General features: G+C 49.3%; 1 protein-coding gene across 1 annotated transcript; it reads right to left on the reverse strand.

The window, feature by feature from the left end:
- Positions 1-320: 320 nt before the first annotated feature.
- On the reverse strand, positions 321-3,623 carry LOC122433555 (cardiotrophin-2-like). The gene is made up of 2 exons (XM_043456589.1): positions 3,426-3,623; positions 321-782 (listed from the first exon to the last, which is right to left on the reverse strand). The coding sequence occupies exons 1-2, from the start codon at positions 3,621-3,623 to the stop codon at positions 321-323; spliced, it is 660 nt and encodes a 219-aa protein (XP_043312524.1).
- Positions 3,624-13,468: the final 9,845 nt, after the last annotated feature.

The following is a 13,468-nucleotide window of genomic DNA, read 5'->3' on the forward strand; positions in this document are numbered from 1 at the left end:
TATTTCTTTCCACCCAGGAAGTGAGCAACCAGTACTGCTGGAATGGGAATTCATGAGATGCTGTCCATGGAGTCCCACCCAGATCTGGAGGGGAGGCCACAGGACTTAGGCAGGAAGGTCCAGGCATAAGGACTAGAGGCCTTGTTCCCAGAAAATGTTCCAAATATGTGGTACACAAGCCCTGTCTGCTAGACAACATGTGTCTCCTTTCTAGCCAAGGGCAAGGCAGAAAAGAATCCCTTGTGAGAGAAAAAAAAAAAGGGAAGAATCAGCTGTGAAGGGGAAAGGGTTGCAGCCTCTAACAGGAATTCCCATCTCCTCTATTCAGAGTATTTGGCCTTGAGCTCACCCAAGAAAGTCACAGCTCGGTCTGTCCAAAAGCTGTAGTCCCGGATTATTACATACCCTCGACACTTCTTATGGAAGGCCGAGTCCCCGAAGGGGACAGTACCGAGGGGGTTTGCTGGGGGTGTGGGCAGGCCCAGGGCAGTCATGATGCTAACCAACTTGATTGCTAGGCCTTTGGCCTTGAGTCTTGCTTCCCAAAGCTGATCCACCACGATGGAATTGTCATTCAAAGGGCTTATGTCATTCTGGTCACGCACCGCAAGCAGGAGGTGCTGGCTGAAGGACCAAAAGGCCTGCTGGGTGAGGCTCAGACGTACTCCATCTTCCAGGCCATTCCATTTCTCCAAGGGCATGTCGGTTGAAGGCAGGGTTCTGAGTGAGAGTTCGGGGATTGAGAAGCCGGGACGACTAAACGGACGGCCTTGGTGCTCGAGCTGCACGAGAGACAGAGGCAGATGAGAGTGAGGGGACCCAAACGCTGCCCTAGGGTGCCCCTGAATTCACATCTGCCTTCCATGAGACTGGCCTCCTCCTAGGGGAGTCAGCATTCCCTGCCTCTCAGGGAGTTGATGAAATGTGCTAGCGCAGAGCCCCAGGACTCTTAGGCTTCAACTCAGCCTCCTCCACATACAACTTGTGCAACTTTGAATCACAGCTTCAGTAATTCCCACATGGCACTGTAATGGGGAAGATGATAAGATGTAATAGACATAAAGCACTTAGCACTTGGCTTTCAATTAGGGCGTTAATATCATTCACTAATGACATTTATATAAATATCATGATCACTATGATTATGTTACTTATTACAGTATCTGCAAGCTAAATATATTAGTGACAATGTGGTTAAAGCCGTATTATTTCCTTTTTACTCACATTCTTCAGTGGTTAATATTTGTTCACTTTTAAATAATCATTGATATGCAGTTATTAATACTGAATTGAAGTATAGTATTATTTAGTTAATGCCTCCTCCATTAAATTTCTCACCTCCACAAACCTAGACCCACAGGATTTTAGTCCACACTGATCAATTCTGTAACTGATAGATCACCTAGTCCTACATCCCCATTTACAAATGGAGAAACTCAGGGTCCTCAAAGCTACCCAGAGGATGGTGGCAGATATGTGACTAGAAATTAGAGGAAGGGACTTCCCTTGTAGTTCAGTGGTTAAGAATCTGCCTGCCAAACCAGGGGACATGGGTTCAATTCCCGCCCCAGAGAGATTCCCCATGCTATGGGGCTCCTGAGCCTGGGGACCACAACTCCTGAGCCCTCAGCCCTAGAGCCTAGGCTTCGTGACAAGAGAAGCCACCACAATGAGAAGCCCAAGCGCCGCAAAGAAGAGGAGCCTGTGCTCCCTACAATTACAGAAACCCTGAGCACAGCGACAGGGACCCAGCATAGCCTACAAGAGAGAGACTAGACTTTAAAAAAGAAAAATGAAACTAGGCTAGGTAACTTCGCGTGGACCTAGAATATAGTTCAGTGGAAGAGTCACAAAACCAGGGCCTCCAGGGGCCAGGTAGATCGCATCACCTGGAGAAGAAGCAGATGGGGTGGGAGTGGGCCACAGTGACTGGAGGCCAACAGCACCCCTGTGCCTGTTTCTGACAGGTTTTCATGTGCAAAATTTGAACAAGCATCTCATGGCCTAGACAAAGCATCTGTGGGTCAGACCCAGCCAGCAGGCTGCTGCTTTGAACTTCCAGACAGTTTTGTGACCTCAGGTAAATTATTGCCCCTCTAAAGCTCAGTTTCCTGGCCTTTCCCTCATGGTCCAGTGGTTAAGACTCTGCCCTCCATTGCAGGGGGTGTGGGTTCAATCCCTGGTTGAAGAGCTAAGATCTCACATGCCTCGCAGCCAAGAAACCCAACGGGTAAAACAGAAGCGGTATTGTGACAAAGTCAATAAGGACATTTAAACATGGTCCACATCAGAAAATCAAAAAGAGGGCTTCCCTGGTGGCTCGGTGGATAAGAATCCTCCTGCAAATGCAGGAGACACAGGTTCCTGATCCAGGAAGATCCCACATGTCCTAGATCAGCTAAGCCCGTGGGCCACAGCTCCTGAGCCTGTACTCTAGAGCCAGAGAGTTGCAACTACTGAGCCCACGCGCCAGAACTCCTGAAGCCTTGCGAGCCCTAGAGCCTGTGCTGAGCAACGAGGGAAGCCGCCGCAGTGAGGAGCCTGCACACGGCAACTCGAGAGTAGCCGCCACTCGCCACAACCAGAGAGGCGCTCAGTGCTCAGTCACCAGTCGTGTCTGACTCTCTGTGACCCCATGGACCATGGCCCGCCAGGCTCCTCTGTCCATGGGATTCTCCAGGCAAGAGTACTGGAGTGCGTTGTCATTTCCTTCTCCAGTGATAGAGTGTGAAGTGAGTGAAGTGAGTGAAGTGAAGTCGCTCAGTCCGGTCCGACTCTTTGCCACCCCATGGTCTATAGCATAATTGCTCCTCCATCGATGGGATTTTCCAGGCAAGAGTATTGGATTAGGTTGCCTTTTTCTTCCCCGAAACTAGAGAAGAACCCAAACTAAATTACAATGATCCAGCACAGCCAAAAATAAATAAAATTATAAAAATATAAAAAAATTTTAAAGTCTAAGAAAGCCCCCTCAGTACTCTTATTGGTAAAAACAGGTCATAATTCTACCTCTTACGGCTCTCTGAGGAGCCAGTAGGATCATGAGGCTAAATCTCCCAGCATGGCATAGGCTCAGGAAAGCATAGGGCAGGAGGTGACTATGGAAAGACTCATGAGCCTGGAAAAAACTTCCCTCTAGGTGCTTCCTTCAAATCTAACAGTCTTGAGAGGTCAGCCAAGGCACGATCACCATCCCATTTGGCAGATGAGGAAGCTAAGACAGGGAGAGAAGGAATGACCTGCCCAAGGTCACCCAGCCATCAGTGACCTCATTCCTGTGGGCGTGTCTCTAGCTGGCAGAGCCTCTGTACCCCAGGACCCACGGAGGAGGCTTCTTCCAGCCTTGTTCTGCCTCCCTTCCCCAGGGCTGGGCCAGGAGGGGACAGCCTCCTCCCCTCACCCCCTGCTCATGCCCTGTCACTCACATAAGTCTGCAGCAGGGCTGAAGTCTGCAACTGCATGTTGAGCGCCAGTTTATAGGCTTGGGTGATAGACTCAGCTGTGGACATGGGGGCTCCCAAACTGAGAGGTGGCAGCAGCAGGGTCAGCAGGCAGAAGGGGGCTGGCAGGAAGAAATCAGAGGTCAGCACCAGGTCCCTGACTTCACCTGCTGGTTCACTCATTCATCATAGCAGCCCCTCACATGGATACAACCCTTGTGGTTACAACGGCCTTGTGTGTGCAACTCAGGGCAGGCTCACCCTGTAAGCAGGTTATTTCTAGCCCAGAATATTCCCCTGCGACTTCCCTGATGGTCCAGTGGCTAATGACCTCAGCTCCCAATGCAGGAGGCCCCGGGTTCAATCCCTGGTCAGGGAACTAACCCCACATGCCACAACTGAGAATTTGCATGCCACAACAACTAAGAACCAGCTAATCAAATAAGATAAATTTTTATTTTTTTCTTTATTTTTTATTTATTTTATTCTTTTTTAATGCAATTTTATATAAATAAATATTAAAAGGAAAGAAAAAATTCCCCTGACCTCCAGACACGTGTATTCAACTTCCCATTTGACATTTTCCCTTGGATGTTAATAAGCATCTCAAGTCAAAATATCCACTGCTCAGCTCTAGTTGCCCTGTTCCCCTCCTTCCCTGGTCTTCCCCATCTCAGAAAAGTGCATGTCCATGCTTCCAGGTGCTCAGGTCAAAGTCACGGGGTCCTCTCGGATGCCTCATTCTCTCCTTCTTGCTATGTTCAACCCACACTAAATCCTGTTGGCTCTGTCCTTAAAAGGTGGCCACGAGGTCTGTGGGATTTTGTGTTTGTGTTTGGTCACACCGTGACACTTTCAGGATCTCAGGTCCCTAACCACAGACTGAACCTGGGCAGTGAAAGCCCAGAATCCTAACCACCAGACCACCAGGGAACTCCCTAGGTCTGTGTTTCTGGATCCGAGCACTTGTGACAAGCATACCTAGACTCTGTGAAAGCTCATTGAGCTAGATACTTAGGACTTCTGCATGTTTCTCTGTCCCTATCTGCTATTTTCAATACAAAGTTTTCAAACCTGTGGATTTCCCTGCTGGGTCAGTGGTAAAGAATCCACCTGCCAACGCAGGAGAGACATGTTTGTTCCTTGGTCTGGGAACATCCCACACACCATGGAGCAACCCTTAATCCCTCGCACAACTACTGTGCCTGTGCCCTAGAGGCCGGGAGCCACAACTACTGAAGCCTGTGTGCCTAGAGCCTGCACCAAGAGAAACCACTGCATCGAGAAGTCCACGCATCTTAACTCGAGTGTATCCCCAACTCACTGCAACTAGAGAAAGCTTGGGCACAGCAACGAAGACCCAGCACAGCCATAAATAAATAAAAGATGTATTTAGAAGCTATTTGTCTCCCGGCTGCTGTCTCTGCCTCCACCTCTGTCTCCCTCTGCCACCTGGAAGCTCCTCAAGTCCAGCTAGATCCCTCCTTTGTCCAAACCTTCCCATGGCTCTCACCTAACACAGTGACTAGTAAAGTCCTCACTGTGGGCTTAAGGCCTGGTCCCTCTTTTCCTCAGCATCCCCTACTCAGACTTTGCCCTTGCTGGGCCCTGCCAGGACCACCTTGCAAACCCACCCAGGGCTTCTCCTTCTGAAACTTCAGGGCTCAACTCAAAGGCCCCTCTGGGGGATGTCCCTGGCGGTCCAAAGCCTAAGACTGCACTGCCAATGCAGGGCGCTCAGGTTCAATCCCTGGTCAGGGAACGAGATCCCACCTGCCCCAACTAAGACCTGGTGTAGCCAAATTAAAAACAAAAACAAAAAAACTTAAGGTCACCAGCAGTGATGGAGATGAGAGGCTGACCAGGATGTCTTCTTTAGCTTCCCTGTCTATATTCCTGACCTCCCAGAAGTTCAGAACTTAAGGGAAGGCCTGAAGTGAAGCTCTGTTCATTCATGTTTTCAACAAACTTGGATCACCGTATTCAAATTCTATCACATCTGTGTGGGTGCTCCCTCGTGTCCGACACTTTGCGACCCCATGGACTGTAGCCCGCCAGGCTCCTCTGTCCATGGAATTTTCCAGGCAAGAATATTGGAGTGGGTTGCCATTTCCTTTTCCAGCGGTTCTTCCTGACCCAGGGATCGAACCCATGTCTCATGTCTTCTACATTGGCAGGCAGATTCTTTACCAGTAGCGCTAACTGGGAAGACACACTGGTATGATAATTTACTTATGATTACATGTACTGTCTGTCTTCAGAAAGAAATCTCATTTTTTGTCTGTTTCTGTACTGCTGTGTCCCCAATGCTTGGGTTTCCCTGAAAGCTCAGTGGTAAAGAATCCACCTGCCAATATGGGAGACGTGGGTTTGATCCCTGAATGGGGCAGTTCACCTGGAGAAGGAAATGGCAATCCACTCCAGTATTCTTGTCTGGGAAATACCACGGACAGAGGGCCCTGGAGGTCTCCAGTCCATGGGGTCACAAAAGAGTTGGACACGACTTCGCAACTAAACAGCAACAATAGCCCCAGTACTTAGACTACTGTGCGTGTGTGCCTAGTCACCTCAGTTGTGTCCAACTCTCTGCTACCCTGTGGACTGTAGCCCACCAGGAGCCTCTGTTCATGAGACTCTCCAGGCAAGAATACTGGAGTGGGTTGCCATGCCCTCCACCAGGGAATCTTTCCAACTCACAGATCAAACCCAGGTCTCTTCAGTTTCCTGCATTGCAGGCAGGTTCTTTATCACTAGCAGCACCTGAGAAGCCCACTTAGACTGCTACCTAGGATCCAATAGGCACTCCAGAAGTATGTCTGGAATGAATGAATGATGAATGAAATCATTTGTGTGTAAGGCTTTGGAGGTTCCCAGCAGATGCAAGAGCAGCCAGGTCCCTGAGTCAGATGGGCCAGAGGGCCCAGGCCGTACCCCTCCCTCCTGGTCTCAGGACCCTCGCGCCCTGTCTTCCTCACTCACCCATCAGATGAGAAGTCATGGTCTCTCCTGGATCCTTCCTGTCTGCAGTCTCTCAGTGGTTCTGCGACACCTGTCCTCTTTCCCCTGAGGTGGCTTTATACTTGGGTCTGAGCCCTCGGGCCACCCATGAGGGAGGGAAAGTCATCCCTTGGGGGTTGTGGGGGGAGGTGCAGAAGCCCCTGAGGCAGGGGACAACTAGGGAAGGCGGCATTGTGGTGACACCCTAGTCCCCTCAGCCCCCCAAATCTGACCTTACTGTCCAGTTGCTGGGAGAAAGGGAGCCAGGCAGGGAGGGGATTATCTGGGGGGACAAAGGGGCCGCCCTGCTCCCTGCTGCTCTGCACGTCCCGGGATCCAGTTTCCCATGAGGAGGCGGCCCCCTGCTCCGCACCACCGGGACCCAGCCTTTGGGCCCTGGACTGGAGGAGTTTGGAAATGGGACAGGGGGTGGTGTGCAAGCAACATCACCCACACCCTTAGACACGGGAGCATGTGATACCGTGCAGGGCCCTGTGGGCTCCTTGTCTCAAGGCCTTTGTGTCCTTCATTTCTTTTTTTTCTTTTAAGGGTTTTTTCAAATGTATTTTTAATATAATTTTATTTACTGATTTTTGTCTGTGCTGGATCTTTGTGGCTGCATGCGCTTTTTCTCTAGTTGCAGCAAGTGGGGGCTTCTCACTGCGGTGGCTTCTCTTGTTCCTCTAGATCCCAGGGTCTAGAGTGAGGGCTCAGCGGTTGTGGCACACAGACTTAGTTGCTCTGAGGCCTGTGGGATCTGCCTGGATGAAGAAGTGAACCCATGTCTCCCACATTGGCAGGTGGATTCTTTACCACTGAGCCACCAGGGAAGCTCCCACCCACCATCCATTTCTCTGATATTGCAGGAAGCAGCCTTCATTCATCCTCCATGATCTGCCCTGAATTCCAATGGGCAGGTGTTCATTAGGGAAGGGAATGATTGTAAAACCAGGGAAAATTAAATCAAGAGCAGCCTTGGGGCAACGTCCTGATTCCCGATCACGAGATACATACAACAATATCATTGAAGGATTTTGCAGGTACTGAAACCCCCTCTGGGTGGGAAAAGTTATGGTATGCTACCCTCAAACATGCAGACCCCAGACCAGTTGGACCTGAAGGTTGAATATGGTGATTTGTACCTGACACCGCCAATGCATCAGGAAAATGTTCACGGGCTGATCACATCTTCTTTTACTAGAAAACTTCTCAGTATCTTCCCCAGGGAGGACATGGTTTTGAGAGCATGAGTCTGCTGTATCCCCCTTTGCCTGGCAAAGCAGTAAGCTCTCCTTTTCTACTTCACCCCAATCTTTGTGTGTGAGGTTTGATCTGGCACCAGTATACAGAGAAGCTGAGCTTTTGGTATCACCATGTACATGGCTAGGGCTTCCCCGGTGGCTCAGATGGTAACGAATCTGCCTGCAATGTAGGAGACTCAGGTTCGAAACCTGGGTGCGGAAGATCCCCTGGAGAAGAGAATGGCTACCCCCTCCAGTGTTCTTGCCTGGAAATTCCATGGACAGAGGAGCCTGATGGGTTACAGTCCATGGGGTGTCAGAGTCAGACATGACTGAGTGACTAACACTATACTGTACTATATGCACAGGTTGGCACGTGGACCCACACCAGATGTGTGTATACACTTTCATATGTTTTTACAGTCAAGGATGTATTGATTCCAGCCATGTGTTTGTCCCTGTTCCTGATTGAGCTGGGATAGAGCAGGGAACAAGTCAGACACAAATCCCTGCCCTTGTGGAGCTGACACCCTAGTGTACATGCCCACAATTGTGTTATACCACACACCCTGCCAGGGAGCGCCAAACACAGGAGTGCACATGCGTCCGCGCTTATGAACACACAGTCATATCCAGAGCCCCACCATAGGCAGGAGCTGCATCTGTTCCTTCATTCACCCACGTAGACCTTTAGTCAGCAGCTGTTGATGGAGGCCCTCCTGCGTGCTGGCACTGGGGTGAATAATAAGGGCCACACAGTCCAGTGGTCTCCCAACAACCAACCTGTGAGCTCATTAAAAAAAAAATTTCCTAAAGCTACAAGGTGCTGAGAGGAAGCCAAAACAGGCTGATGTGATTAACTGAGGGTAGAGGGGATTTAGACAAGGAGACTGAGGCCCAGAGAGGGCCAGCTACTTACCGGGAGTCACACAGCAAGGCCAGGACAGATCGTAGGCTCGGCCCCCCAGTTTGGGACTGACTCTAGGGTGTCCTCAATTTGAACTGTGAGCTGAAGGAGGGAAGAGGCTGAGGGAAGAGATAGTTCTGAGGTGGGAGATCCTAAATCGGGTCTCTGAGCGAGGGGGCTGTCAAGCTGCCAGGGAGGGCCTGTGCTGGGCAGGCGGTGATGTCAGAGGATTAGACTAGGCCCACTGAGTGGGTGCACTGAGGCGTGGGCCAGGCCAGGTAGTGGAGGAGGAGGAGGAAGAAGAAGAGGAGGGCAGGAGGGGAGGAGGGAGCCAGACACGCGATCTCGTGCTATTCACATGTGGGCAGCGTACATAGGCCGAGCCTCACCCCAGAGGGCAGGCTCACCCTGTCCCAACCCCACCATCTCCTACTCCTCTTGGTGACTTCACTTTCTCTCTGGACCCTTCAGGGACCCTTCACAACTGAAGCATTTCCCCCCTATCCCAGGCCCAGTTCCGTTCTTCCAAGGCATTTGTCTAGGCAGATGTCAGAAGCTCTCCAGCCTCACGAGCCCCGCCTCATAGCCCATATATCTCCATCTCCATTGCAGTCTCACCGGAGGCTGATGCCTGGGAAATCCTAGCAATTTAAGAGCCAGCTGTCCCTGGGTAGGGAAGATCCCCTGTAGGAGGGCATGGAAACCCATTTCAGTATTCTTGCCTGGAGAACTCCATGAACAGTGGAGCCTGGGGGGCTACACTCAATGGGGTCACAAAGAGTCAGACACGACTGAGCGACCAGCACTCACTTTTCTTTCAGACTTGGGTAAAAATCCTACCTTTGTCCATCACTAACTTAGGCAAGTTACTTAAACCTCTCTGAGCCTCAGTTTGTTTCCTTATCTGAAGACCAGAACAGTTATCTTGGTGTTTTAGGGTCTCACTGACTTCACCCACCAGGTGCCTCGACCTCTGCTATGAGACCCCCTCCTGAGCCCCTCAAGAGTTGTTGCAGTGGTACCTAATGCCTCCAGTTCAGGTCAGTCACTCAGTCATGTCAGACTCTTTGTGATTCCAGGGATTACAGCAGATGGGAGACTACAGTGTCAACTTCAGAATGAGAAGGAAATGGAAGTTTCCTGGTGTCTAGTGGTTCGGATTCTGGGCTTTCCTTACTGTGGCCCAGGTTCAATCCCTGGTTGGGGATCTGAGATCCCACAAGTCATGAGGCTCAGACCAAAATGAAAAAAAAAAACCCCTCACTTTACATTATCCCCAGTGACTTCCTTGGGGAATTTGTGCTCACAGTCTCCCAACTTTAGGTCCTGTGAGTCTACAAAGTCTAACTCCTAGACTGGGGAGGGACCTTTTCTACCAGAGCAGACAGCCAGAATCCATTAAGTTTTTAGGTACATCTGCCACCTGGTCACTTGGGTCTCCTGCTGCCAATAGACCAGCAGGGAACAAAAGGACATGCCATACTGTTGCAGGAAGGGGGACTCCTTCCAGGACCCAAGACTGGGATCTTGTCTGACATTCGGGAAAGAGTTGTCCAGGGAGACACACGAGCTAACAAAGCGACAGACTGTATTGGGAAGGGGCACCCAGGCAGGGAGCAGAAGTTCAAGAGAACCCACGAAAACGGATCTGCCATGTGGCTTCCTGTCTCAGGTTTTATGTTGATGGGATTAGTTTCCAAATTTTCTTCGGCCAATCACTCTGATTCAGCATCCTTCCTGGTGGTGCACGCATGGAAGCCAGTAAGAAGGATTCTGGGAGGTGGTAGAATGCATGGCATCTCCTTCTGATCTTTCCTGAACTCTTCAAGTTGGTGGTGGCTTGTTAGTTCCATCTTCCTTTCTAGGACTTCCTATTGAAGAAGAACTCATGCAAATGGTTACTATGGTGTCTGGCTAGGGTAGGCAATTTTGGTCAGTGTGCTTCCCGTAACAACATGGATGGGCAGGGGGTAAGAGACTATGGTCAGAACAGGAAGCAGAACCACCGCTATGTACTGGGGGACAGCAGGAATATGCTTAGCATTCAGGTGATCCATTGGAATATCTCCAGCTACCCATGCTGATGGTTTCTTTTATCTTTAACAACTGAATTTGTTTATTGTTATGTGTTATTTTTGGCTGTGCTAGGTCTTCATTGCTGTGTGGAGGCTTTTTCTAGTTTCAGAGAGCTGGGGCTATTTTCCTGTTGAGCTCTGTGGGCTTCTCATCGCGGGGGCTTCTCTTGTTGCAGAGCACAGGCTCTAGGTGTACAGGCTTCAGTGGTGGCTGCACATGGACTCACTAGTTGTGGCTTTCAGACTTAGGTGCTCCGAGGCATGTGGGATCTTCCCAGACCAGGGATCGAACTGGTCTCCCCTGCATTGCCAGGTAGATTCTTAACCACTAGACCACCAGGGAAGCCCCCATGCTAAGTTTATTTGTAAGTGAGCAAGTACCATTGTCACGGGCTCATAAAGCATGCTAACTGGGGACTCATACCCTTCAGGAGTGAGGGCCAGGCTCCATCCCCAGACAAAGTGTAGAGAGCAGCAGAAACACTAGCTGAAGCCAGGAGCAGAAGGGAAGGGGTGGGCTAGAATGAGTGGATGTAGGGGAAAGAGCTGAGAGATACCAGTTGTGTCTCTAGAACTAATCTTCCTTCCCTAAGTTTACCCAGAAATTGTGATCAAGCAGAATCCTGGGGAAGTTGTACTGAGATGAAGAGAACTTAACAGGAGAAGCAAGTAGATCTGAACAGTGGACTGGAGGACACTGTTGATGCCCCACCCAGATTCTTTTGCCAACAGTACACCCATCCCCCATGTCCCTCATCTCTGGAGAACTACCCAGCACCTCTCCTCCTGGAAGAATTGGGCCAGTGGTGGAATTAACTTGGTGATACAATTTTGGCTCCAGAACTTTCTCTAGATCAAATGTGGTCAGTTGAGACCACATTCTTGCTCGGCTTTTTATCACTGACGTACCTTGATAACCCTCTTCTCATTCTGAGAACATTTCCCCAGTCACTTGATCCAGAATTTCCATCGTGGACTACATCAGACTCAAAAGCTTCTGCAGGGCAGAAGAAACAATTAACAAACTGAAAAGACAGCCTATGGAAAGGAAGGAAAAACTTGAAAATCACATATCAACAGGGATTAATACCTAAAAATGTAAAGAACTTAGTCAACCAAATAGCAACAGAAACAACAAAATGACAAGAAAAAATAAAATAAATAGAAGGGGACTTCCGTGGTGGTGCAGGGGACTTGGGTTCAAACCCTAGTCCAGAAGGATTCCACATGCTGAGGACCAACTCTGCTCTCACAGCCATAAATAAATAAATATTCACCATTTAAAAAAATACAAAACAACAACAACAAAAATACAATAAGAGTCATCTCATACGGGTGAGAAAATTGAGTTTCGAAGAGGTGATGTTACACAATGCCCCAAAGCTAGAGATAATGCTGAAAGCTCAGCTTCTTTGTATACCAGTGCTGAAAAAAATCTGAGAGACAGAGTTTTGGGTAAAGTAGAAAGGAGCGCTTTATTGCTTTACCAGGCAAAGGGGGACACAGGGGGTTCATGCCCTCCAAACCATCTGTCCACCATTTGGGGAAGATAGTGAAAAGTTATATAGGAATTGTTCAGAGAGGGCATGATCAACTCGTGACAATCTTCTTTTTTTTTTTCTTTTATTGCTTTATGGTATTGTATTAGCCATACATCAATGGCATGAACATTCTTCTGATGGGTTGGTGGTGAGGTAAGTAGGGGTCCATGGTCTCAAACTTCAGGTCCAACTGGTCAGGTGTCTACATGCTTGTGGGCAGGATACCATTGTTAATCATCAAATTCTCCCACCTAGAGGGGGTTTCGGTATCTGTAAAATAGCTCAAAGATATTGGGTGCATCCCTTGATGGGGAATCAGGCTCTTGGCCCAAGGCTACTCATAATTTTCTTGGCTGCTCCCTGGTTTTGCATCCCTGCCCTTCCCTAATGAACAACTGCTTGAATCTGCCCATTAGAATTTAGGGAAGGCCATGGAGCCTGAATGAAGCCTGTTTCCTATAATCAAAGAAATAGAGGAGGGGACTTCCTTCATGGTCCAGTGGCTGGGACCTTCTGTTCCCAGTGCAGGGAGCCCGGGTTTGATCCCTGGTCAGGGAGATAGATCCCACATGCTTCAACCCAGTGCAGCCAACTAAATAAAGAAAAGAAAAAGGGAGGACACAAAGACCTTGTGTCCAGGAGCCACACAGGGCCCTGCACCAAGGGAAGGCCACATCTCCACACTGAGTCTCATTCTAGATTTCAGTGGAAAAAAGAATCCCCTGGGTTACCTTTACAAACAGAGATTCGTGATTCCCACTCAGGCATTCCATAGGTCCTAAGGAGCCGCTAGAGATAATGAACCTGCCTGCCAATGCAGGATAGTTAAAAGATGTGGATTTGATCCCTGGGTTGGGAAGATCCCTTGAAGGAGGGCAGAGCAACCCACTTTAGTATTCTTGCCTGGAGAATCCCATGGACGGAGGAGTCAGTGGGTTGCAGTCCCTAGGGTCGAAAAGAGTTGGACATGATTGAAGCAACTTAGCAAACATGCCCCAACCACTAATGCCGAAGAAGCTGAAGTTGACTGGTCTGTAAAGACCCACAAGATTTTCTAGGACTACCACGAAAAGGAAAATGAAAAAAAAAAGAAAAACAGATGTAGAGATGTCCTTTTCATCATGGGGATTTAGAATGCAAAATAGGAGGTCAAAAGATATCTGGAATAACAGGTAATTTTCACCTAGGAGTGCAAAATGAAGCAGGGCAAAAGCTAACAGAGTTTTGTCAAGAAAACACACTGGTCATAGCAAACAGTGTCTCCCAA

Source organism: Cervus canadensis, chromosome 32 (assembly GCF_019320065.1).
Source record: "Cervus canadensis isolate Bull #8, Minnesota chromosome 32, ASM1932006v1, whole genome shotgun sequence".
In the NCBI taxonomy this organism is placed as follows: Eukaryota; Metazoa; Chordata; class Mammalia; order Artiodactyla; family Cervidae; genus Cervus; species Cervus canadensis.